This window comes from Anas acuta, chromosome 9, assembly GCF_963932015.1.
Source record: "Anas acuta chromosome 9, bAnaAcu1.1, whole genome shotgun sequence".
NCBI lineage: Eukaryota > Metazoa > Chordata > Aves > Anseriformes > Anatidae > Anas > Anas acuta.
The window spans coordinates 21645174-21672646 of record NC_088987.1 but is presented as its reverse complement, the minus strand read 5'-3'; the positions used below and the strand labels follow the sequence as shown (position 1 = coordinate 21672646).

The 27473-nt window shown below is 42.9% G+C and overlaps 1 protein-coding gene across 1 annotated transcript; it reads left to right on the top strand.

Moving 5' to 3' along the window:
- Positions 1-832: 832 nt before the first annotated feature.
- Positions 833-26962, top strand: WDFY1 (WD repeat and FYVE domain containing 1). Its single transcript, XM_068692438.1, has 12 exons — positions 833-1025; positions 8251-8318; positions 9324-9397; positions 10591-10645; positions 12015-12165; positions 14710-14822; positions 17191-17317; positions 18829-18934; positions 21276-21377; positions 22085-22215; positions 23211-23319; positions 24025-26962. Exons 1-12 carry the CDS (start codon positions 889-891, stop codon positions 24082-24084), a joined length of 1233 nt encoding a protein of 410 aa, XP_068548539.1. The 5' UTR covers positions 833-888; the 3' UTR covers positions 24085-26962.
- Positions 26963-27473: the final 511 nt, after the last annotated feature.

The following is a 27473-nucleotide window of genomic DNA, read 5'->3' as shown; positions in this document are numbered from 1 at the left end:
AGCATTGCCAGCCCCTTGGTGAAGGACCTTATCTCACCGCTGCTGTCTCTTGTAGCTGAGCCTCTCCAGAGCCTTGTTGTGGCAGACCAGAGGTAGTGCAGGAGCCAGCCACAGGCAGGCTGCCTTGCTGCTTGCTTTGGTTGCAGTGGAGAGAGAGGTTTAACAGGAAAATGGAAAAATAAATGGGGGAACCTGCCTCCCTGTCTGCAGGCAGCTGGTGGAAGCAGGAGGGCCTGAGCTCGCCTGGTCTTACAGCTCATTGCTTTGGGCACAATTAGTTCTGTTGGGGAATTCCTGGGCTGAAATAGGTTAGCTGAAATAATAAGGATTTTCATGTGAGCTTGGAGTTGGTGCTGGTTTTATCCAGACACTGTTGTTCAAGTATTTAATTCCTGGGCCTGGCATCTGTCTTGGGGTAAGTATGGGTGGGCAGCCCCAGCCAGAGGAGGAAGAGCTTTGGTTCCTGACTGGGCTCAAGGGTTTGGACACCAGGCAGTTAATTGTCACAGCAATTAGTGTAATAATAAATAAAAAAAAAAAAAAAAAGAGAGAGAGAGAGGGAAGGATTACTGCTGCTGCTTAAACCAAATATGTGGAGAATGCCTTCATGGCTAATGCACCTGGTAAAACCAGCGCCCTGTGGCTGCTTAAGGCCGTGAAGAGTACGGATATAAATGTGGGCACGGGTTATAATGGTGACCCCCTTCCCCTGGCCCTCCCCCGGCCGCCTGAGGGGCGCCATCGCGGCAGCCCCGCTTTTCGGCAAAATACGGCCCCGCGGCGGGGCTGCCCGCGGCCGCTCTCCTCGAAGCAATACGGCCGGGCGGGGCGGGCCGGGGCGGCGCCGCTCCTCGCAGCGCTCCGGCGGCGCGGCCGGGCCGCGGTAAGATGGCGGCCGAGATCCACTCGCGGCCGCAGAGCAGCCGGCCCGTGCTGCTCAGCAAGGTGGAGGGGCACCAGGACGCCGTCAGCGCCGCGCTCCTCATCCCCAAGGAGGACGGGGTCATCACGGCCAGCGAGGACAGGTGCTGGGCTGGGGTTGGGGCCGGGGCCGGGGCTTCGGGCCCAGCAGGAGCCGGGGGGAGGGTGAGCTGTGGGGAGCGAGCTCCTGGAAACCCGTCCCGAGGGCAGAGAGCAGCCCCTCAGCGCCGGGCACGGAGCTGCTGCGGTGCTCGGGGTGCTGCTGGGGTCCCACAGGGGCTGTGGGGCGGGGGGCAGGGGGTTTGGGGGGGGTGGTGGCAGCCGGAGTGTCCCGCAGGCGGGTGGGAGGCGGCACAGGGTGGGGGAGCTGCGTGAGGGCTCCTGTCCCACAGCTGAGGCACTGGCTGAAGGAGGAGCACAGGAAGGTGCACTCTGACAAGGAGCTTAGTGGTTGGATCCTCTCACTATTTTAATCTCTCAATTTGCATTGTTTTTGCATGAGGGCTCGTTTGAAAAGCCTGGCCCTATGAGAAGCAGGGCTGAAGATCAGCAGAGTTGTGGTTGCACCTGAACTGGTAAAATACAGCGTTTATCGCTAGGTCAGACAGAGCAAACAGGCAGCCAGCAGCAGCACACGCTGGCCTTGTAACCTTGCTGCTCGCCAGGGCATCCGGGCTTTGTGTGGGGGGGGCAGGTTGAGTGTGTGCTTGCCCTGGTGTAAGCGAAGCTCACCAGATATTGTTAGTCTATCAGCAGCTGGTATTAAAGCAACCGAGTCTGCATAGGGTATGGTGTGATGCTCCTCTATCAATAAGGTAGAAACAATCAAGTTTATGGTGCTTCTCAGTGACCTGGCAACATGTATCTGCTATTAAAAACACAAAGGTACAGCTGTGTGATTCAAGCTGATTATCAGCACTTCTGAGAAATCAGGAAGTTCTGGTCCATCTCCTCTTCAGTGCAGAGGTGGTGAGGACTTACTTTTCATTGGCATGCTAGGAATTACTTGCTTTCAAGTGCCAGTTGAACTTTCTAGAAACCAAGCGGTAGAAGTAGTTGAATTTGGAAGAAGGAAGTCTTAAGTAGTTTCTGCTATTTGGTGTGTGTGTGGCAAATAAAATGTAAACACTGTTCTTAAAGTGGCTAATTGGATTTCTTTCCCAGACTTTTTTTTTTTTTTTTTCTGGAAGATTAGCATGCTTAATTCTTAAATGAGTTATCAGTTATTGGGAGTAAAGTTCATCACTGAATTCCGAAAGCCTGGAGTACGAATGCTGTAAGTTTGGGGTAAATCAAGATATTGTTTAAAGGCTATTTGAAAATATCTCTCTGAAGTACTTGGAGTCAGGCTTCTCTTCCAGCCTTTGGTACGTGGGAGGTATCTGGGTTGTCTTTCCCAAGTTTCTAGGGTGCTGGAAGCATTTGGCACAGCATTAACAGCTTCTGAGTATTAAAGGCATAGGTGCTTATCAGACTATACAATTGAGTGTCGATATACTAAATATTGTCATGGCCTGAAACTGCAGCACATCGCCCTGTGTGATGTGCACACGAAAGGTGAGTATTTAAGGGAAACTTTCTGAATTCTGTGATTCCAGAGGCCACAGGGAGCAGCACCAGCCTTCTCAGTTTGATTCTGCAACTTAGTAGGACTTCTTAGGGTTCAAAATGCACTGCCTTGTAAAGAGGTAAACAGCTTTCTGCACTGCACTAATCCCTGTGTAAAATCAGCAGGATTTAAATGTTGACACTTTGAACTGACAGTGCACATGGCTCCCTGTTGAGCTGTAGCTGTAAGATGGTCTTGGTCTCTTCCTTCTCCCTTGAAGTAACTTTCTGTAGCACGTGTTGGATGGCAGGTTTGGGCTGAGGCTCAGCAACCTCATTATTCATCCTGAGGGTGCAGTTGTCCTGTTACCTTGTCCTGCGCGTGGTGAAGTTGGCTTTTTGGGTGGCAGTATGTGTGGTTGTGTGGAGTTCGTGATGTGCTTCCCGAGGGAGAAATAGCAGTTGCTGAAGGGTTCCTATCTGAGTTGGACCCGAACAGAAATCGTGGTGCAGACTTGCAGAGCCCGGTCACAGACAATGCCAGCATTTAACCTTCAAGGCCTCGCGTTGAAGGTTAGCAGTCCGCGTGCTGAGATTGTGTCGGTGGGAGCTGAGAACACAGCTGCATCTTTATCTGGGCACGTTCTGGTGTCAGAGCTGTGCGAGGGGAGCAGGGGCTGTTGTCTGCTTTGGTGCATGTTAATTTCCAGGAGCAGCTTTGGACTCTGGAGGCTGAATGCTTGCAGCGTGCCGTAGTATGGGAGTTTACTGGGATCTTTAGGCTTCCAGACACTGTTGCACTGTGTTGCCTCTAATCCGAGGTACTCCCACAGCACATCAAAGCCTACTCGCTCACATATCCTTCACCTACAGATGAACATATTATCAAACTTTCTGCTCTCTTGTGTGTTCCATAAAAACGGGGCGTAGGTGTTAATACTGCATAACAGATCATGCTGCTAGCAGCAAGCAAACAGGGAGCTCAGGAAGCAAAAGAGTTGCTATGTGCAACCCCTTTGAGCAGTGTGCTACAAGAGTGGGGCCAAAGTATGTTTGATTAAATCTTAATAAGCCGAGGCTGGCAAGTATTTCATAATAACCAGTGAGAAGAATGTGTTTACAAGTGAGTAGCGAGGAAAACATTGGTGTGCAAACACCCTCTGGGAACGTTGCGGGTTATCGTGCTGGTAGAAGAACTGGAGTTCTTTCTACTTTAAGGGATATTTTCTGCAGTAAGAAGTATTGGATCCTCAAAAAAAACAATAACAGAACCATAAGATGCTATGGCAGATCTGTGAATACTAAGAAAAATCTGGCTTTTCAAAAAGGATTTGAAGCTGAAAGGAAGGCAGGAGTATCTAATTTTGCAGTAGGAAACTTGCTCTTCGTGAACTTTTCTCAGAAGGTGCCTGGTGCGGATGGTGATCTCTGTGCCCGTGCAGGCCACTGTGTCCTCCCCAGCTCCCAGGCAGCATTTGGAGCAGTGTGCGGTGTCCCTGGACCAGCTCTGGGCTGGGGCTGGCTGCTCACACACCCGGGAAGGCTGCCGGGGGCTGCACAGGTCCGTGGCACAGTCTGGGCTTAGCCTCGAGAGCCTTGTTCTCAGCAAATAGCTACGGCAAGGTGCGTGCTTCCGAGCCGTAGCTGGGGATGCTGAAGGGTGATAACACTGGTGTGGGAGACTAAGAGTGGTGAGATGGAGGTAGGGCATTTGCAGCAGCCTGACAGCATCTCCAGTCGCTAGCATGCCTGCAGCTGGGTGCTCTGTGGCTGTCAGCAGCTGCTCTGGCATTGAACCTCTGCTTGAATCGCAGCAGTGTTTCTTCTGGTTAAGGAAGTTCAATGTTGGTCAGAACTAATGCTTTAGTGAGCAGAAATGGACAGAAAGCACGATTTGCAAGCAGTGTCCTTGAATTTGCATTGTGCTGTGGTTAAATTGGCTTCCTAATGCTGTTTTGGGAACAGAGGCAATAGCGCTCTACACACTTCTACTTTGTTTTGACTGCCAGGAAAATGCAGTCTGCTGTTCCTGCCAGGAGAACAACTGGGAGTGCCTGATTTCAGGTGGGAAAGCAGTGCAGTGGTGTGAAGGTGTTGGGAAGATAGGGCCAGTGTAGCTGTGTAGTACCTGTGTGTCTGTACTGGAACAAGTTTGGATTTGCCTGCTACTGTTTCCTCACTTCTCCCTCCCTGACATATGCGTTTGGCTTTTAGAGGGCAGCTCGTGCTGCCTGAGCCTCAAACGCTGTTGGTTTGCTGAAGGATTTTTTCCCCTCTCAGCCCCGCAGTTTTTTCCTCTATTACTGTCAGGTGCTTATTTGTTCTGCCCATGAAACACCAGTTGGGAAACAACAAAAATCATTAGAAGTTGGCAAGGCCACATTCGGTATTGCTTCAAGATGTTTTGGGGTGTGTTTTATATTCCCTTAAAACAAACAAACAATCCGAATTACTCCTCTATGAACCTGCATGCTCTCCAGCTGCCATCAACTTCTGCTTCAATGATCAATGTTAGGGGGGTTTGCAGGCCTTTTTTTTTTTTTTTTTTTTCTTCCTGCCACTCTCAAACATCCGAGCCTTTTGTAATTTAAAAGGTCTCTGTCTCTGAGTAATCCTTATTGGCTTTTGACACTTCCACATCCATGCCCAGACTGCTTTCAAACAAAGCTGTGTCTTTCTAGGCCCTTCATAGGGAATGTGTAAGGAAAGGTGCGAGGCAGCCAGTGCTTTCCTGGTATTGAGCCCATTCATGAAAGAAAAACTGAGTTCTGAGAAGTGCTAAAGACTTGGTTTGCTTTCTGTTTGGTGGTTCTCACAATAAAATACCTTCGTGGTAGAAGGGGTCAGTGGAAGTAGCATTACTGGAGGACCTTTTGTTCTTGAAGCTGGAGCTGCTACTTCACAAATGAATTTTCCAAGCAAAAGGAGATGCGCCACAGCTTACAGATCTGGAGGAGAAAAAATTGAGAAGTGGGGTCTTGACACAGGCCGATAGTCAACTGCTATGAAGCAATCTCCAAGTTTGCTCAGAGCTTTATATAATGAGATATAAAGCTGTCTAAGGGCTTATCTTTGCAAGCATGAGGTTAGGAAGGTGTAAATCTCATTTAACCCAAAATAAGAAGCTTTTGGAAGTTAATTTTGCAAGCTTTTGCAGCTCTTTGCTTAGACTATCAACTCTAGTGACTATTGTTAATGATGACTGCACAAATTATACTTCCCAGAAGTGATTTGTTTAGAAAAGCACATTGTTTCCTTCATATTAATTCCTAGCCCAGTGTAATCAACCGAAGTGCTGGGAGGAAACAAAGCTTACTTTGGGAAAATCAGCAATGCATTATGTCGCTTGCTATGGCAACTCTTAGTCTGTTTACAGCAAAAATAATTACATGATTTGGGCTAGAAGTGGAAGAGTTGAATTAGTAGGGGTGGAAGCTACTGTCTGAGATGTTCAGGACAGCCTGAGTGTAATGAAACTGCTTCAAAAACAGATTAAAAAGCAGTTAAAAATCAACGTGTGCTGACCCCTACTGCCACTGCCATTTGCATCACGAGGATGACTCGGAAGCACTGTCCTTACCTTTTCTCATCTCGGTAAGAAATGGCAGCTGAAGTGTTGGCTTTTTGACCGTGAGGCAGGGTGTGGGTTACAGTAAGGAGGAAGTAATGGTTCTGAAGAGGCAGCCTTAATGCAAAATGTTGGATGGGCTGGAGTAACGCGCATGCTGATCTGGGGGAAAAGTGACTTGATTCAGCAGCTGAAAATCTCAGTGATTTTGGGGCAGTGTGCACTCAGCTGCATTGACTTCAACTTTCAGAAGAAAGTAGTACGTTAAAGGTGGGTATTGTCTGCTTCATTTTTTTAATGGTATTTTAAAGGAAAGATGAATGACAAAATTGGAGTGTTACCTTTGGATCTTCAGCCTGTTCTGAAAAGTTCTGGTCCTGATAGCAGATACCTGTTGTCTTCTGTGCTCTTTTTGTTAAGCACTTAATAAAGATCTGGTGTGGTTTAGCAAATCCATCCCCGAGCTTTATGTTGTTAATTTTAAATTCTAGCCTTTTTATTAGTTTAAAAGTAAATAGAGCAACTCACCTCCACGAAGTCTCTTGAAAGCGTTTCCAGGTACACGCATTTACAGATCACTTAGCTTTCCATTTAGGAACGAGGAAGTTGAATTTAAACAGTAATAAAGAAAGCAAACAATGGTTTGGAGAGGAAGTTTCGGGTCAACTTAACCTTAACGCTGTCTACATGTGTGTTCTTGATGTAAATTCCCCTCAAACGTGTCTGTTGTAGGCACGTGTTTAATTGATGTCACCTTTCTGCAAGAGGCTCTTGTATCCTTCCTCTCAGTCTGACAGGGGTATAACACGAAATGTTCTCACAATAGCTTTTCCTCTCTATCCGTGGCCTGATACAGGAAGGATACAAACTAAAAACAGTTTACAGGGAGCCTTCCCATGCTGTTCAAGTCTACACTGAGTTCTTTCAATTCCCACTTGACTGACTAATCGAGCCTGCTCATACTTTGGCTAGAGGAGCAGTGCAACAGAGCTGTGCTGATAAGGATGCTTGTCCCTAGCATTCATACATGAGGAAGTAGAGGCAAGGCTTAGAAGAAATGATACGAAACCAGATCTGCTGTTCTCTTTACGTCACTATTTGGAACTGAAGATGACCGTCAAGTGCTAGAGTAATGTGCTGGCCTAGAGGATGAGGTGCTTCTGTTACTCATCTTTGGTATTTGGCGTGCTGAAGGAGGACTTGCAAAGAGAAGCTATAAAACTTTGGAAGTTCAGACTTCTGTAATGGACTGTTTTGAGATTGATTTTAAAATGATATCAAATACTTACCAACCGTAAAGCAAGCTGTGGTTTGCTCTGCCAAAGCATGAAAGTATCTGCAACTTGAGTTCAACTTAAATCAGCAAGAACTTCAAAGGAATTAAAAGGGTGCAATGCATAGCAATTTCTGAGGCAAACTGAAATTGTATTTCTATTTCATACTTAGTGAAAGTCAAGGTGTAAGTAGTTCTGAAGGAAGCTCTTCAGAATCCAAGGATGGCTGTTCTCTACTGTTCATCTGGTTGTGCTGGGGTACTGTCACTCACAGAATCACAGAATTTTCTAGGTTGGAAGAGACCTCAAGATCATCGAGTCCAACCTCTGACCTAACACTAACAGTCCCCACTAAACCATATCCCTAAGCTCTACATCTAAACATCTTTTGAAGACTTCCAGGGATGGTGACTCCACCACCTCCCTGGGCAGCCCGTTCCAATGCCTCACAACCCTTTCAGTAAAGAAATTCTTCCTAACATCTAACCTAAAACTCCCCTGGCGTAACTTTAGCCCATTCCCCCTCGTCCTGTCACCAGGCACATGGGAGAACAGGCCAACCCCCACCTCGCTACAGCCTCCTTTAATGTACTTATACAGAGCAATAAGGTCACCCCTGAGCCTCCTCTTCTCTAGGCTGAACAAGCCCAGCTCCTTCAGCCGCTCCTCATAGGACTTGCTCTCCAGGCCCCTCACCAGCTTCGTCGCCCTTCTTTGGACCCGCTCAAGCACCTCGATGTCCTTCTTGTAGCGAGGGGCCCAAAACTGAACACAGTACTCGAAACTGAACACACTCCTCTTATGTTGCCACTGTAGCTATTCTGGTGGAGTAGCACAAAAGCTAAGAGGAGTGAAGCTGATATTTAAGTAATAAACTGGTTCAGATGCAAGGAGGGATGTGCTTACAACTGTCTTCTCCCTGCTCTTCTCACAATGCAGAACAATCCGGGTATGGCTGAAGAGAGACAGTGGACAATACTGGCCCAGCATCTATCACACCATGTCATGTAAGTAAAGTGCTGGAGGTGATGGCCAAGTGTAGCATGGGTCTTGTACCCATGCTGTGTGGGAATACCTCATTCCCCTTTCCTCAACCACTGCATTCACCTGGGAACTTTTAATTTTGGGAACTTTGTAGCAGTACTAGCTCAGACTTTAGTTTGAAACTGGGTGTGTAGTGGATAAGATCTCAGGAAGCATTCTGTTAAGAGCCAGATCCTTCAGGTAAATAGCTGTGTGGGTTTGCTGCTGAAGATGTCTCCAATGCTGGTATGTAACTCATCAACTGACTACATAAACTTTTCAAACCGTTAGCTGAAAGTCCAGATGTAAGAATTTTCTCTGCTCTCTGAAGTATGTATGTATTTATTTTTTTTTAATCATCTAGATTATTGAGAAAGCAGTACTGAGTAGCAGCTTCAGTTCTGCATGGATCTTGTGTCAGTATTAAGCATCACCTAGCATGGGTGCTTTGCTACAATTTGTGTTACTAGAGTAGCTGCCTTGACACATAACCATCCATATAAAAAGAGGGCACACAATGGCAAAGTAAAGCAGCAGCAAAACAAAGGATGCTCTTTGGAATGACAGTTTCTGAAGTAATTTGTCTTTTCAACTTCAGACTGATCTGAGTAGCCTAGGATCTAGATTAAAAATGCTAATTGTATTCTTTTTTTTGGTATCCTAATAGTTGGTCTGAATTGCAGCAGTTTTCCATTTGTCAGTTTTCAAAACATATTGTGCTATTCACATTGTGCTCTAAAAAGGCTTTTACAAAATCAAGTATGCCTGTAGTAGTTCAAAGGGATGGGCTTGTCCTTATGCAGCATGATCACTGTAATATCTAGGCTGTCCTTCCTGTGGCTTTAAATCTCTGAAAACTCTTAAGGCCACGTTTTCTGAGGGTGTTGGAAAGGAAGGTATTGGTTTAAAACATCATATTATTTTAATCCTTGTAATTTGCAAGTTAAGCAACTTCAATGGGCTTGTTTTTTGTTTTTGTTTTCCAACAGCTCCATGTTCGGCCATGGCTTATCATCATGACAGCCGGCGAATCTTTGTAGGCCAGGATAATGGAGCTATCATGGTAAGGTGCTGTGACTTTTCTTCAGCATGCGGCATAAAATTGCTCATGTTGCCCGCAACCACCAAGCATTGCTGGCAGCTGCTAACTTGTTCTCTTTCCCTTTTTTTTTTTTTTTTGGAATGCAGTTACTACTAAGTAGTTGAACTCCTTGGCAGTTCACCTGAGATGCGTGTTGGAGGACTGCAAAGAAGGATTCTTCTGGCCAGATGTGAGCCAGCTAGCCTCAACAAAACATTGAGGCAATAGTTTAGCAGTGGGCCCAAATTATGATGCTTTGTAGGGAATTATATTGATGAGTGCATTAAGTTGAGTGGAGTGCTGTGCTGCTGCACTAACAGGGTTTGTGAACTGCAGCTAGCTTGCATCTGGCCAGAAGTATGGATCTGTCTGTATCTAGCCATGCATGTGTGTGGGTTTTTTTGCTGCAGACCTTTTTATGTTGTGGAAATTTCAACACTAGCTCTAAAATTACAAGAGGCAAGGTTGTTTTTAGACTTTACTTCTCTTGCACGCCTAGAGAAATGTATTCCCATCTCTTCTGTCAGGGAAGTCTCCTTTCTGCTTCGCTATACTCTTGTTGTAGTTTCTCTCCTGGGGAATGGATACGTATAGAACAGAAAGCGTGTTTGTATTCTTCCCCTCTTGGCAAAGGAGAGGAATCTTGTGACTATCAGATGTTTTAATTGATTCATTTCTCTATGAAAATAAGGTCAAAATAACTTTTCTGTAAGGAGCCAGGATACTAAATGAACATCAGGAATACAAGTAGTTAACTATGAGTAAGCTGAGACTTTTATGATTTCAGGAAGTCTAATGGATCAAACAGAGAATGCTCTTACATAAATCTGTCTCTTCGTTATGAAATCTCAGATCCTTATATCCAAAATGCTGCAAGATGGAGTTCTGTTTGTTCCTGCTGGGGACAAATAAGGTCTCATCTTTTATAATAACAGTTCAGAAAACTCCGTCCTGGCAGCATATTCCACACTGAAGATGCAATTCCATACAATAACCATACCTTGCAGTTGTGATATCAGTGTGCTGTGCCTCCAGCCTGACAAACTGTTAAATTTTAATGAGGATATATTGCTGCTATGTAAACTCTGTTCTGTGAGGTTATTGCTCTTTTTTTGTGTGTCACTCTTGCTTATGTCACTGCAATGTCGTTTCTAACAGTTCCACTTTGGTTTTAGGAGTTTCATGTTTCAGAGGACTTCAATAAGATGAACTTTGTGAAGACCTATCCAGGTGAACTGTTAACCATTGTCTGCACTAATATATGAGTGAAGGGGAGGGTTCTGAAATGCTTGGGGAACTGGGCAGTGTCACAGATTAACCAAGTCCAAATGTGCTTTAAATCTGACTAACCTTCCAGTTGTCACTTAGTTGGGAATTACTGCTGTAAGATAAATGTTCTGTTATTGAGTAATCATCAGTCAGCTGAGTCTGAGTTGCAGTCATTATCATTACATGCGCAGGCTAATGATGCATTGAATTTAATGAGCCAGAACTAGTGAGTTCAGATTTTGCTCTTCAAATAGCGTAGCTATACTGCGGTCATGTGTAGGGAAAGAGCTTTCTAAAGGTGTGTCTCGATAGGTGCAAGTTCCATTCATACTTTCTGTAACCCATGGGCTAGATGACTTCTAGGTTAGGATGAGAGTCCCTGCCTTCTCTGTCATTTGGGAGAGCAGTAGGGATGAAAAAGGCCATATTTCTCTGGTACATGGGGAACAGGATTATTCTAATATTTATGGAGATGTTATTTTCAGCATTTGTGCATTCTTAAAAGAAATACAAAGCAAGATTGCTGGTTAAAAATGGAAGAATAGTGCAGAAGGCCTGAAGGAGACTCTTAAGGGCTACAGATTATGTAGCAGAACAAAGTGCAGTTTGTCCTGGGACTCCCTAGCACTGATAGAACCAATGTTCTTGCTTACAAGAAAAAGCCTTGTTCTTAAAAACAAGCCTCCATTTATCCTAAGGTAGATGACAGCTCGTTCAAGAGAAATAATTGCATCTTGTGGGGCAGGGGAAAGTTCTTTCTAAAGCTCTTCTAGCTTCTTGCTTAGTGGCAGCTTTCTAGAAAAATCTGGTGGGATTAAGTGGTTGTCATGGGTACTGGTTTGAATGTTACGGACCAGTTAGGCTTTCAGGTGCTGAAAAGAGTGATCTCAGTATAGACCCCCTGGGATCAGGAAAGAGGCACTTAAAGCAATTAAGCTTTTTAGATTTGTTACTTTCCCCCAAAGTCCTGGCTTCCTAACTAAAGGAAGCTGAGAGGTTACATGTTGCTTTATCAGAGTATCTTTGGTGTTGGGGCTGAACTCAACTTCTCTCTCTGTGGGAGAAAGGCTTAAGTCAGCTGACTGATGTGTTTGGTTCACTATTCAGCAGGCATATACCGAACAGAACAATGTTAGCCTTTTAATTTAGAGAACAATGATAGCCTTTTAATTTACTTGCCTAGAGGCAAGTACAACATGATGGTAAAAGCAACTTCCTGGAGCATTGCTTAGATAGCATCTTCGACCTATGTTTCTCTGAACTAGAACATGAGAACACATCACTTCAATTTCTGGAAAAAACTACCCAGAATCTTTTTTTCTTCCCACAGCTCATCAGAATCGAGTATCTGCTATTATTTTCTGCCTGACATCAGAGTGGGTTATCAGCACTGGTCATGACAAGTGTGTCAGCTGGATGTGTACCAGGAGTGGGAGTATGCTGGGGAGACATTATTTCACCTCCTGGGCTTCATGTCTACAGTATCCTTTGAAAATGATTGCTGCCTAGAAACTGGAAAAGTTTGGTTCATTTAGCTCAGCTTGTTCCTTCCTTTTAATCTAAAAAGCTAGAGTTAAAATCTCCTGCAAGCCTGCAAACTTTAATTTTGATGAGACGTTAAATACTTCTGTTTCTGTTAGCTTTTGTTAGATTGTAGAGGGGAAATTGTGACCTTGAGTTAGAGGTCTTAGGTGTTGCTAGTTCCTAATTTTGAGATGTGAGTCTGCGTCTTGTCAAATCACTTTATTCAACAGGTGCCAGTGTACATCGGAGTCCTACCTTTAAGCTACAGGGTACATCAAAACTTAATTTGTTACTAGTACTAATTTGTCTGTGCGCTTTGCTTTCCTGCAAATTGCTTCTAACTGCAGCGTTTGTGGCTTAAGAACTCCTCTTGTCTTTCAGCTGTAAGCGTTTCACGGCATTCTTTACCCTGGCAAAAGACGAACCCAGTAGCTAAAACTGTAGTTCATATGTCAAAGCTTCTGAACATTACTTAAATCCTAATAACTGTTTTTTTATCAGTTGCTAAGTAGCAGTTTAGATGTGACCCTACGGTGATTGGAGGTGCTGGCTCGGTGTACGAGGATTAATGGCGGTAACATTGTAGAACTGGCGTGGTTCAAAATCTGAAAGATCAACTACATCTCTTTAAGAAAGAAAGACTTCTCTAGAATTACTATATGCCTGTGGAGTGCTGAGGAACTAGGAGGAAAGCGAACTGTTTGTTTGCCAGCAGCCTCTCCAGCATTCTGAGGTCTCATCTGTGCGGACCCTGCCTAATTGACTGAAGAGGTGACGGGGCTGTGTTGTGGTGCTGTTGCCCATTGCTGCTGTCCTCCTTCTAGAGTTAAGGGTTTTTGTGTCCTGTGAACGTTACACACACACAGCTCACCGTGCTGAGTGTGGTGCAGAACTGGGTTAGTACTGGCGTGTGTGTTACGAGACTAACTCACAGAGCAGTCTGAGAGAATTCGGTCTCTCAGAACTTCTGAGAGTCACTGAATGCCACAGGTATTCCACAATTTACAGTAGTGCTAGCTAGAACAGTTTATTATGAAAACAGAGAAAAGAATCAAGATCAAAGTAAATTTCCACTGAAGACCATGGCATTTGGAAATACATCGTAATTGGTCATGCCTTTGAGTTGTGTTTGGAAGAAGTAGTGTTCTGGTGTGTGGGTACTAGATGCTTGGTGTCTCTGATCAGGAGGTTCCTTAGGACTTATTTGTTAATGATCTTGTGTGTAAGCTTCTGAAAAACACAGCAGAGTATGTTGTCTTTACTGGATTAGCAGGCGTAATGCTAGCATGAACTTTCAAGATGAAGAAAGGATCACGTGTCCAGGGGCTTAATGGATTTGTTGAAAGTGAATTGTTTATCTCAAAATTCTGAATGCTTAAGAGATTTCAGAATGTCATCAGATGGCAAAACGTCTGCTTTTTCACTTATGGTGGGATTCTTGGCACCCTGACTTCTTAAAATTAGTCTTTCCTGTTACGGAGAATAGGCTAGCAGCTGCTTGTGGTTTTTGTGTAGCTCCAGAAAGACAGGTGAGTTAATATGCAACTCTTGGGATATGTGCTGTCAGTTGTGTGTTTTTTTTTTCTCCTTAGTTCTTGCTTACTTCCTGAATAACATAGGTCATCTAGAAGTAGCAAATGATCTGGTTTTATCTGGCTTGCTATCCTTTGGTTTTTGGAGACGGTAGTCACGTAGTAACAAGAATGGAATATCAGAAAACCATTGTGGTGTAAGGTGACATCTTAACAGATCCTGTGTTAAGATGCACTGTGGCTTTTCTGACAGTGTTCCGTGGAAGAACTCTTTCTGAAATATGTGATATCTCCAAATGCTTTGACAGTCTTTGATAGTGTGTGCAAGGACCTCCATCAGGAAACCTGGAAGTGGAGAGGAGGGAAGGTTAATGAAAAGGAGAGACCATTTCATTTGCTAGAACAGTGGGAGTATACTTCTACTTGTAAGGTAAACTAGCCATAGAGGGTGAACATCCTTGAGTTTAGTTTTCCTATCCTGGGGGTACCAGCCATTGTAACACGCTAGGAAACAGAGTTTATGGGAGCAGGTATTTGGTCAAAGTCTGAACAGCACCAGCGTCCAGTGAGGTGTTACTGATGGTAGGTCTGCATTACAAGTAGCCTAAGGAGTTCTGGCATCTCTTGTAGAAGATCTTGTGTTCTGTAAGTATCTGCCAGAAATGATCTAAATCTACTTAGCCTGCCTTAAACTAGGGAATAGATTATGTCATGGCTTCTCCAGTGGCTTTAGTCTCTTGTTTTCTGTACTGTCTTAATTCCACATGTAGGGAAGGGTGAGGAGAAGAGAGGAATGAAAAGGATTGAACAGTGTCCCACCGGGTTAGACGTAGTCATATAAAAATGTATCTGGCATACTAACATGTTCTTTTCTGATTTATTTCGGCTTTGCAGCTGACATCTATACTCTGTTTCAATCCCTTAAAACATTTTTAAGAACAAACGAAAGTTCTCTTGACTGATGATCAGATATGACTATGAAACTCGTTATGCATTTGTTGGTGATTATTCTGGACAGATCACTCTCCTGAAGCTTGAGCAGAACACGTGCTCAATTATCACAACACTCAAAGGCCACGAAGGTAAAGTAACTCTCTTAATTCCACTTGACCCAGGTTATAATACCTCCATGTATATCAGAATGGGACATCCATATCTTAAGGCTAGATACTGAATAAGCAACTAGTGCGACATACTAGTTACAAAAGCTTTTCAAAGCTACAAATACTGACTGTTTCTTAAAGAACAGATGCATCTCTCCTGTGTGGAAATCTCAGTCCTATATACACTGACAAGTATTTTTATTGTAGATGAAAAATAAAGGTAGACACAGGCATTCAGTTAGGCACGAGTCATCCACTAGATGGCCACCTTTAAAAACTTTAGTTTCCTTAACACTGAAAAGAAAGGACGAGAACGTGTTGCTTTCTCTTCCCTTCCTCCCTCCCCACTCCCCTGGAGATCTTCTAGTATTAAAATAGCTTGAGCAAGACCAAATCTAGATTCTAAAAAGCAGCTTAATTCCTCCTAATGAGGACTCTCCTGTCATGATCAGTCTATCATGAGACCCTCGTTCGTGTTTTCCTGTGTTAGCAGAAGCTAAGCTATACGCAAGAAATCCAGAGAGCCTACTAGAATCAAATGTCTATTTGAAAACAAATGTCTCATGCTGCGTATCATAGCTGAAGCCCTTATGCCAGATAAAGATCCAAGTAGTCTGTAACGTGTTAGAGCTACTGTCTTCAGTAATGACTAAGGAAGAATGCAAATTACAGAAGAATGTATAATTTAATAATATGCTGAGAGAAATAAGACTTAACTCTTCTCACGCCATCCTAGCAACTTTCAATTCAGCTAACTAGTTTGCATCTGGGTAGGGCTGAGTTACTGGGTCATGAGACTCTGGCCCGTTGGAAAAGGCTGCCTTTTCCAACAGCTGTAAGCATAGAGCAGACTTCGTAAGCTGGGTAGGTTCCTGCTTTGCAGATGACTAAAATGACAAAGCTCACTGTGAATAGGAAAGGCAAACTGAAATTTTCCAATGATAAATGCATCATCTGCTTTCAAGCAGAATTCCAGATTGCTTCAGTTAAGTGCAAAATAATTATCCTGGCCCTGCTTTACCTCTACGTTTTGCAACAGTCTGTATTAAAATGCAAAGCCTTGATAGATGGTATTGTTAGTCTGAAAGCAGCACGTCTGGACGTGGCGTTACACACAGTATGTATTTTATCTGCTGAGTTGCAGCGAGCTTCCAAGCGCCTACTTCAGCAGCACTGTCTGCGGAGCAGACAGCTTTGGCTTTTTTTCCTTGAAGCAAAACAGATTGTGTAGCCTTCTTCCCTCCAAGTATCTGCCTGATATTCCCAAGGCCTGGTAACTCTAAACCTAATCAGTAGCTAGTTCTGAGTGTGGCTCTGTGTGCTAGACTAAAAACCTGACTTCAGCTTGTTTTCCTTTCTAGTTCTAGCCTTAACTGTGGCTTCATAAGCAAGCACTGTTTACTCTGCAGTTTAAATGGCTTTAGAGCTTGTCGCTCAGTATCATCTTCCAGAATTCTCCACACTTAATAGCCTGCTCTGTGTAATGCTGAAATAATATTTAAACTGCTTTTTATGGAGCAGATGGCCACTGTTCTCTGAGACAACTGTTCCCAAATGGGTCAGTCTGAAAACAATATAGTCCTAAAGGAGGCAAGTCGACTCTTGCTGGGGAGAGCTGGAAGGGACTGATTTGAGCTGTAATTACCACTCATCTTGCTTTCAGACTAACAAGGCTCTTGATGACAATTGTGCAATGGATATCTGTAAGGGGAAAAAATGTTGCTGCAACCACAGAACTATAGGTGGCATGAGTGAGAGAGTTACTTCTGTCTCCTGTCTATGTTACCATGCATATGGGGTTTAGTTTAAGACTCCTACTGTGAGATGGCTAAATTCTTTGACTATTGAGTGGCACGGCCAGGCCTTCTGAAATCTCATCTCGTAATTTAGTATGTAGTATCCAAATTTGCTAACAGACTCCCAGTGAAAGTCACTTTGCTTCTTTTTCCAACTATTTTAATGTTAAAAATAGTTGTGTAAGGGGCTTGGTTTACCTGGGAATACTGTGCTCTGTCCAGTAAGCTCTCACCGAGCAACTTACTGTATTGTGTATGCTAGTCTTTGCTCGGCAAGCCTTAATGCTTTTTACCTTCCGAAGGTCACACAGCAGCCTGCCAGCTCTTAAAACCAAGCGCAGAAGTACAAGGGACAGAAAACTCCTAAATCAAACTTTCTGAATTATGCTTGATTTCTTTCTTCATGGGGGTGTTTTTGTTCTGTTCTCAGTGCTTTTTGCCTCTGTAGCAGGGTTAGCGTTTGTTACTGTGGTAAGGAAGTATGTCAGGTTTCACTTCAGTAGCCTGGGGAGTGACCCCCTTTGACCTAACCGTAGAATGTTCTTTCCTAGGAAGCATTACTTCCCTGTGGTGGGATCCTGTTCAACGACTGCTCTTCTCTGGTGCCTCTGATCACAGCATCATCATGTGGGATATTGGTGGAAGGAAGGGGCGAACGTTGCTGCTCCAGGGCCATCAGTATGTAATGGTGTCTTGTCTTTCCTGCATATTCTGTAATGAACACAGAGTCCTAGGAAGACCAAATAGCATGGCGAGATATGTGAATCTTTGTGAATAATGAAGAAGAAAGCTTTTTTCAGAACTGAAGACTTCTGAGGGGGAAGAAGGGTAACTAGTAATTGGAAAGCATTACTGATAAAGCTTTTTTGGTTGTGTTAGTTGGATAATGAGAATATAACATAAAAGTAGATTATAGAAAGAGGTGGGTGAAAGACCTAAATCGTCTTACTTGAGCTTTTACATAAAAGTTGCATGCTTCTGTATTGTGTAAACACTTCACTGAGTTGCTTGGGAGGACCTGTGAGGTGATAAACTGATTGGCTAAATTACTGAGATGGGTCACTGGACTTCAGAAAAGCATGTCACATCTCTGCTGTTCTGTAGGTTATGTAGTTAGTTGTCTGTATTTAATCAATTTTGCATTTTTAGAGAGATGCTACCTAGCTGCCTCTAATAAATCTAGGGCCTGAATTCAGTCTGCCAGGCAGTTCACCACTGAAGCTGTATTCTCCTTAGAAATGCAGTGGTGGTAGAGATCTTGTTTATGTTCAAAGATGTTTTTGTATAGAACATTCTCCTCTTGTCTAATTTGTAGATGCCTCCATCCACCTTTGATCAAGACTCATAGCCATAGTTCTAGAACTCTTGTTAAATCTTGAGGATTTAGTTTTATGGCTAAAGAACTAAAAATAGAGTATCGGTTACAAAAGAGTAACTGACGTCAGCAACTGGAGGACTTTATACTGCTGTTACTGCTCTATCATGTGTCCTGCTGAAGACTTAAAACACTGTTAGTTTCTCTTCAAACATCACATTTAGCATCAGACTTCATACTGAATGGGAAAGTAAGTTCTTCTGAGAAGCAGAATGGCTTTTCTAATTCAATTTAGATGTTGCAAAGCAGTTTAATGTTGAGATCCTTTGTTTAGTTTCTTAGAGTTGACTTTCACTTTGCCATGACTCTTTGTTTAGAATTAAACTTACTGGTGAAAGCATGCTTTCATTTGCAGCTACAGACTTACTATGATTTATTAGCAAGACTGGAAACTCCATCTGCTTTCTATATGTATCTTGAGATAAATATTTCTTTTTATTTTTCCAGTTGTCTCTGTTCTGATAAGTGGCTCTCCTTGCCAACAGAGAAGAGTATTTGCATTCACACTCTGAGCCAGATTACACTCAGCTCACTGCCAGTGCTTTTCACCAGCAAGTGTTAACGCGGAGCTGTACCTCTGGTATTCTGGTCAAGCCTTAGAGCATGACAAGTTCTAGTCAACCTTCTGGTGCGAGGGTAGGGCTTACATGGCAGCATCTCTTCACTCGTCTTCGTAGCTTTATGTAGACTTACCAAAATGTCTGGAAATCAGTTTTAGCATTCTAGATAGCTTTACAAGGAAAAATCAGGGTTTTCTGGGAAACTAAGCTTTGTTTAAATGACTGTGGGTAAATAGCATATCCTTTGTTTGCAGTGACAAGGTGCAGGCTATCTGCTACATCCAGCTGACACGGCAGCTAGTATCTTGTTCAGCTGATGGAGGAATTGCTGTTTGGAACATGGATATCAGCAGGGAAGAGGTAAGATCATGTTCTAGGTCAAAGATAGATTTTTATTTTTCCTCTTTGGAGGCTGACATGGCTTTACTTGGTCTGTTCCACAGGCTGTTTTTCCTCATGTTGCCTGAGACTTTAAGGCTGAATAATACCTTTAAAATCTGCTCTGTTCTGTTAGCTGCCCCTTGTAGTAGGTAGATCTGGGGGCACAAGAGGTGCAGGACAGGCTCGGCACTACTTCGCTGCTTATCTCAGTGAGACAACATGTTCAGTCTGGAATGGCCACAGCCTTTGCTGCTGGAACACCCTGATGCAGGCAAGCCTTAGCAGTAAAGAGATTAATGGGCAGTGCTTCAAAAGTCTTGAAATAAGTTCTCAACTCATGTCAAAGCATATAAAGAAGTGATGCTGTTTTCAAGATGCACTTCAGAATGTAGAGATTCAGTCCTCAGACAGCTTTTTTTTTTTTTTTTTAAAGACCCCAAGACAAACCAACTGAGCCTGCCATGCGTGTTCTCTCTGCATCGCTTCGTATCCACCACAGGAGCTAAAAAGATGTGTGTTAGCACAGTGGTTAAACCATAATTATAAGGGTTAATGTTGGTTGCCCTCGTAAAGCTGTATTTAAAATTCAACCTTCCCTTAAATGCTTTGCCTTCAATGCAGCTATTTAGATGGAGAACTGTTTTGACCTATATTGAAGTGTCACCTTGAACACGCTGAATGCTGTATGTGATGCTCCTATTGTTTTTAGCATGAAGATCTATCTCTTTAAAACTTCCAGAATTAGTGACTTCAGGAATCTTCGTGCCTGCGAGCCATTGGCTTATAGTACAATTGGGAAAACAAGATGTGGCCATTTCTATCTCTTCTGGATCTGCATGCAAGAATTAGTAGATGTTTTAATGCGATTACAATAATTCAGTTAACTTAGTGCAGCTGTGGTGTCTCAGAACTTGGAAAAACGTAACTGAATGTACTGCCTTTGAAGGACTATCTAATGAGTCATGTTAGGGGTATCTTCAAATATGCACTAAGGCACATAAGATTATAAAATAGATTTTTTGGGTAGAAGGAACAATAACTCCGCTGACAGATGTACTATTGATTTTGGACAACTCTAACTGTACATTAGGAATAGTGCTGGCAGCGTTGTGGTGGGTTTTATTTCCCGTTTAATACCTGAAAAAAAAGGAAGGAAAGAATAGCTTCTGTTAGGGAGAGACAGAAAGTCAAATCGGTGTCTTCTCAAAAACGCTATTAAGGGGAAACAGCTATTGTAAGTAACAGAAGCAATATGGAACATCTCACTTGCTGGAGAGTCATTTTATTTCCTCTGTTCTCCTCCATCATCCCTGCCTCCTGTGCTGGACTTTGCTATCACCATTTACATTTTTTTCCCCACTAGCATGGTGGAAGGAAGGGTGTGAAATCAAGGCTGAAGGTCTATGAATTGGTCATCTGGCATTAATAAGTGCTCCTGGTGAGATGGTACAACTGACAATACTAGTGTTTTAGTACTGTCAACAGTGATTGTAAGTGAAATGAGGAGAAACACTCCTTTGTTCCAGCTTTCTTGTGTCAGGTTGTAGGGTGATTCCCCCAACAGATGAGTAGTTGCATGAAATACACGTTCTAATTCAAGCCCATGTACTAAAAAGTACTTGACTCTTTCCATCCCTTAAAAGGATGCTACTTAAAGTATCCCAAGCGTGTTGAAATGTGTGAAAGCTTTAACTATTTCCATTTGGCATAGGCTATTTATGGCAAGAAAAATACGTGGCTGGGAGAAGGGACGCTTAATGAAGATGTGGACAGGATGGAAAATATGGATGATTTCTTAATTATTTAAATTGTAATCCTAGGGAAACAGAAAAGATCATAACTTCCAGAATTTACTTCTGGACTCTCCCTTAGAGGGGCGTGACTGCCTTGTAGCTTCTACACCTTGTATTACACTAGCCCTTAGAAATCATCTAGGAAGCCAGAGCTGCAATCTTCCAACGCTTGCAGCAAGTTTAATACCTTAGATGTTTTAATTAGTTTTCTTATTAAGGCAGTAATATAACGTCCTGCCGTAGGCTTCAAAAGTATAGGAGGTGTGTAGTTCTTGGTAACGAGTCACTGTAGTTTTGGTGGTGGTGTTTGTTGTTGTTTTTTGTTGTTGTTCTTGTTTTGTTTGGTTTTGTATTAAACTTCCTATGTACTCTACCCTAGGCAATCTATCTCTTTTTTAATATCCAGAGCTGAGACAGGGCCCTTCTCCAAGCAAAACTTTGCTCTGGGTTCCTGAAACAAACTTTCTTGGCCGGCTTATGAGGGAAAAAATATAATCTAATTACTTGCATTTCTTGCTGTTTCGTAGGCTCCTCAGTGGCTAGAAAGTGATTCCTGTCAGAAGTGTGAACAACCTTTCTTCTGGAATATAAAGCAAATGTGGGACACCAAGACATTAGGCTTGAGACAGGTGAGCTTCCTGGTTTGAGTGCATAGCTGTGTTTCATCACCTAAGCAAAAAGCAAACAGAAAACTGCTAATGTTGTTAGATCTTGTATGTTTGCTGCTTTGAAGCAAGAGCTTATAGAGAGGTCACAGCTTCTAGACAGGGCTAAGAAGTTTCCAGATTCTATGGAAAGTGTTGCATCAAACTTGTAATGCTGGGCAAAGAAGGCTGTGCTAGGAGTGATCTGTTGGATTTCCGAGTGTTTCTATGCACTGGAAGTGTGGACAGCTCATCCTTAAGTTTTGTGTGGAGTGACACACAGTGCCCTGTAACTGAGCAAACTGTAGTTCAGTGAACCAGTGGTGGCCCTTCTCGTACCGCGTTACAGCGTGAAAGCTTTCCAAATAGATTTCTGGTTAGGTGGACTAGACAGGCATGAAGGCTGTGTTTGTGGCTCTCTCAGGCTCCTTTCCTTGGTTGGTTGTCCAACCCTTTTTTCCCCTGCTCCAAGAAGGAGCTTGTGAAAGGAGAAGGGAATGAGCAGGGAGGATACAGAAGTAAACCCATCAGTGGCAAGGCTGTTCAGAACTCCAGAATCCTTGGTCTTCACTTGAAGCAACTGGAGACTTCCTTACATGTTGCTGTTGTTCAATGAACACTTGGTAAAATAGTCAAGTGGTACAATGTAGTGATTTTTGTGGCTTACTGGTATTTTTTTCTCTTCCCTGAAGCATCACTGCAGAAAATGTGGGCAAGCAGTGTGTGGCAAGTGCAGTACCAAACGGTCAAGTTACCCAATCATGGGATTTGAGTTCCAGGTCCGTGTCTGTGATTCCTGTTTTGAGTCAATCAAGGACGAAGAGTGAGTATTAAGGAGTAATAAATAAAGTAATGCTGCTGGGATGCAGAAACACCTGTGCTTACTGCACATCTACACTTAATGCTGTGCAAATGTGCCAAGCTGACTCTATTAATAGGCCACTTCTGCTTTGGGCACTCAAAGCAGGATAATGATAGAAATACCTCAACTGGCTCTGCAAGTGAATTTGGATCAGATGCAGGTTTACAACTCTTTTATCTAGTTTTTATTCCTCTCCTTGAGCCCAGATCTAGGGTTGTAATAAATTAATCTCAAGATTTTTGTTTAGGCTGTTGGTTGCACTTAAAATTGCAAAACAGGTGGCTGGCAATGCATCACAGCTACCAGGCTGTATATATGTTAATTTATGGATCCTTATTGTGAACTGTTCCTACAGCAGTGTTTATCAACAGCCCAACTTTATTTTCCCATGCAAGCAAATTGGGTTAGATTTAATTTGCTGTCTTATTAAACTCTTCTTGGCTATGAAGGAGCACCCTTTTTGTCTTTATACCAACAGCACTTCACTGCTCAGTGTTTTGTCACCTTGGAAATGTGGAGTGCTAAAGGGCAGAGTAATTGGAGATGTGGGGTGTGTTTTTTTTGTGGTTTTGTTGTTGTTTGCTTTTGTTTTTGAAAGGGAAGTGCTATGCCCTACTTGACTCACTATAGCCAGCAGGTAAAAATGTAGCTGAACTTGACTTTGTAACAAGACATACAAATTACTTATACTATGTCCCACTTCTGCTGTAACATTTTTAACATGCAGGGGAAGACCAGGAATTGTCACACCTGTGTAAGTACACAAGCAATGCCTTACCATGATTTGCTGGTTTAATTCTGTCCCCTTTATTATTTATTATATATTATCAGTTCTCAGGACTGATTTATTAGTGTTTGAGCAGCTCAATTTTCTTGCAAGTTCATTCTACACTGCTGTAATGGTGCCATCAAGCTTCATCTAATGGCTGGCTTTCATTTGACCTACTCTCTTGCAGCCGTACTTCCTTGGCAACCTTTCATGAAGGAAAACACAACATTTCACACATGTCCATGGACATCTCCAGAGGGCTGATGGTCACCTGTGGAAGCGATCGGATTGTGAAGGTATTCATGTACCTCTTTTCTCTATTTATTAGAGATATGTAATAGAGAACTGGAGTTTGTGTATACTTTTTTTCTGACAACTGTTGCTATAAATCTAACTGTTGTGGGCAACAAGAATCATATTTGTTGCAGATTGTACTTTCTGCAGCTGAGTGAGGAAATGACCTCTAAGTCCACAGTATGGAGTCTAGCAGTCAGGAATGGTTACTGTTGGTGTCTCCTGGACAAACAAAGCAGGCATCAGAACTGGCAGATTCTGCTAGTGGCCCTAAAGATGTGGATATGATGAAATGGGCAGCATCTGAGCTTCTTGGAGCATTAGCACTAAAAGCCCTGGGTATGAGGCAATGACATGGAAATCAGTCTTATTTCCAATCTTGCTGAGTTTAAGCCGTACATCCTCCATGCGTGCCAGAACTGAGACTGCTCTGGGCTGTTCCTGTTGTTCTCTAAGCGTGTTTATAACAAACTGCGTAGTGCTTTTTAGACCAGCCCTGTGAAAACTGCTAGAAGATGCTCCTGAGCCCTAAGTTTGGCTGTTGGTTTGTAAGGCTGGTATACCTATTTGTTGTAATCAAGTCTAGTTTAAAAAGGGTTTGTTACCTAATGTAGAGGGAGATTTTTGTTTACTTCTATGCCTCTTACGGCAATAGCTCTTAGATCTTGTATTGTTACTATATAACTCTCCGCAATACTTTCTTCCAGATCTGGGACATGACGCCTGTAGTTGGTTGCAGCCTTGCAACTGGCTTCTCTTCACGTTGATCTCATACCTGACAGGTTTATGCACCTTATGTACAGCAATATGCACCGAATGAATGGAATCCTTCTTAAGAATATTACCGCAAACACTGGTTGCTTGATTCTTCTCCTGATGCTGTTCCAGGATGGACAGTCACCTTTGTAGAGCAAACCTTTTCTGTTGGGCTCACCAGGAGTTTCCTTGGTGCGGAAGTGCAGCCTCTCGGACTAACGTAAAATGGCTTTCCTGCAATATGACGCCTTGATGAAAGGACCTGTTGTTCCTCGGTTTACATGTAGTGTTAACAATGTGCTATCTCTGCTGATATATCCTGTACAGATACCGTGTAGCTTAAACATTATCAGAGTAAAATGAGCATAGTACATTCGATTTGTGCAAGTAGTAAAGTAACTTATTCTCTCTTCCAAAAAGCAGTTCTGTAGAAATACTTTTGAGCAGTCACCGTCTAAACTGCCTCCAAAAGGTATGTTGGTTATTCCTATGGAAGGAGGAAATACTTCAAAGTGGCAGGTAGCTTCTTTCAGATGAGATAGTAGGAGAACCTTTAATCATACAAGATTTCCTTTATTGGCTTTCTTGTAGTGTTTGTCTTCAAATTCAGTCACTAGTGAAGTCACTTCTGTGGGACAACTGTTCAGGTAGTTGGGGAGTCTTCAAACACTTCAAGGCTCTTAAGTAGAGTTTTAGCATAGCTAACAAACTCCTGTAGGTCTTAACTAAAATACGCAGCCCCGCTACTCTACTTTAAAGACAGGCCGTAGGTGTGAGCCGTATGCTTTGACAACTCTGTAATGCTGTTAGAATGGGAAGCTAAGCAAATCTGCCTTGTTAAATGGTATGGCTAAGAAAAAATGGCCAGCTAAAACTTAGAGACTTTTTTCCTGTGGAAAGGCCAATGTTTGGTTAATGGTAGGGAGCCTGTCTCTGCTAAAATGCAGCATAAATTTAAATACTGCCTTGTTGCTTAAAAACGGATAAACACTGAGAGTTTCTGAAGCAATAATTACCAAGGTACAGAACAGCTGCTGTTTTGTTTTTTGTTTTTTTCCCCCCCGCACCTAGGTCTGTTAATCTTGAGACTTATATTGATCCTTCCCTATTTCAAAGCTGAGAAGTATGAAGAAGAGCTGGGAGGCTTTTACAACTGCAATTGGCACATACTGGAAATAACTGAGATTGGCAATAAATTGGTCTATCCTTCATATGAGTATCCTGCATTTGAATCCTGTAAAGAGTGCTTTGAAAGCTAAGGTAATATGTCAGAGCTTAAGCTTGGAGCTATTTAGATTCCTCTGAAAACAGGTGCATACATATATGTGTGAGGACAAAAACTGTGGGTAGGTCAGCTGGCCCAGAGTTAGGTGCTGTTTTGCAACTGTCAGAGGTAGTAGGTTCTTTCTGGCAGAGGACTAAAGGGTTAGAGTGTCTTTAAAGCAGCAGTGATCAAGTGGTGCTATGAGTGTTAGTGAATTCAAGTCCTAGTTGTCTAACTTGACACTAATAACCTGCATTGGACCATGCTGTAGGCTAAAATATATGAAGATCGTAGTATATTTAATAACTGTTATTCACTTCTGTTTTAAGCCAAAAAGCTGATAGTCTCCAAAAGGGCATTAGAATCCAGAATAGGTTAGTTACTGTTATTTTGGATGTGACGTTGTCTGCCTTTTCGTGGCCCTTTTCCAGAAGTTTTGCTAGGGGTCTTTTGACCTGCTAGCCATGTTGGGCCAGTGAAAAATCATCAAATCCCTCTTTTGTGGGAATCCCAAAACTTGTCTTGCCTTCAGTTCAGGATTTAGCGCTTGTCAGACTGATTTAATTCATCCTTTGATACGTGCTGTATAGCTACTATTTTTTTGTGTGTGAAGGTTTACTTCTAAGTTATTGAGAGAAAGTCAGCTTGTACTAGAAAAAAATCACAGCTTTCTGCTCTGAAGACTTTCAGCCTTGTAAATCAAGAAGGAACTGAGTGTTTGAAGGGGGTAAACAAGCCCTGAGAATGCTCTGCATTTGCCTTCAGAGTTAGTTACGTGGTTTCGGAAGAGAACAGAAGTCTTCCACCCAACAGCACATGAGGCAGAGCAGGAGTTCCATAGCTAGAGCCATTTAAGATGCTGCTGTGCTGTAAGGAAGATCTAGGGTTGTGTCTTAAGCTGTGAGATTAATGTCGATGTGGGATGAATAGCATTTTTTTCCAAACCAGGCGTTCTGAAACTCTTACACCAATGATACTGAGGTGTAATTCGTTTGCAGCTGATACTCCTGAACTTCAGCTTTTTTAGTTCTGATTAGTCCGTGTGCCCCTGATCAGCATGCAGCTCCCCCCCTCCTTGTGAATACTTCCTCTGCTTCTTGACAACCACTTATTTTACATTAAGGTTTTGACACTAGAAAATATATTCTCTACTGCATATTGTTAAACCTAAGGAATCTATTTTCTATAATTGATATACTTATAGATAGTGTCAGTTCAGATTATAGCAAGACAATTATGGCTGCAAAGTCATTAGTCATGTAAGTATACTCCTGGTGATGAATGAGTAATGCTTACAAACCACTGAAGAGATGGTGTTTTTGTTTATGAACAACTATCTCACAGGCACATACTCCCATGAAACTGAACATATTTCAGCTATGTCAGCTTAAGTGTGCAATTACTGAGAAGGCTTGATTTGAAGCATTACTAATCTCGCTTGTATAACCTCTTTCACTGGGGCAGGGAAGGGGAGCAAAGGGTACTAGTATGTGCTACGTCTTTACTAGTTGTATTTCTGTACCCTGCATAATTAAGCGATGCTAGATAAATTTGTCCCTTGCTCCTTCTTGTCTGTTTTTTAAAACTTTGATTACATGTACAATAAAATATTTCTTGATATTCAATTAGTCTATTTGGATGATCCATCTTTTCTTAAATTCTGTGAACGAACAGTTCCTTTTCTGTGCTCTGGCTCCTTCTTTAGACAGCCCACGTCCAAATTCTAGGTTGGAGGGATGTCTTGTTAGATGTGTTGTGGTGGAGCTGAATGAGCCACAGCACTGGGCTTACAGGCCTGTGACGAAACGTGAGCGGAGACAAACAACTGCTGCATGGTCCCGACTAGGGATGTACAGCTCTGCTCCCTGTCCTGTGTCCTGCTTGCCAGCTCATACAGACTTCTCTGGTTCATCTAGTTCTTCAGAGGTATGCAAAGCTTCTTGCCACATAGAGTATCAGAGGATCAACCCCCCTTCCCCGAGGTGCCTTGGGTCTGCCTGAGGTATTATGGAAATTCCAGCCTCTGTTGGATGGGATAAGTGGAGTCCACAATAAGATACACACAGAGGAGACAAACTGCAGCCACAGGAGGTGGTTGCACTTGTTTTGTGATACTTTCTCATGGAGGAGGGATGA

Bases quoted from the DNA above. Each gene is read 5' to 3' on its own strand.
- WDFY1 (XM_068692438.1), top strand. From the start codon at position 889: ATGGCGGCCGAGATCCACTCGCGGCCGCAGAGCAGCCGGCCCGTGCTG. The intron at 10,646-12,014 runs GTGAACTGTTAA...TTCTTCCCACAG, and splicing joins CTTTGTGAAGACCTATCCAG to CTCATCAGAATCGAGTATCT. The intron at 23,320-24,024 runs GTATTCATGTAC...ACTTTCTTCCAG, and splicing joins GAAGCGATCGGATTGTGAAG to ATCTGGGACATGACGCCTGT.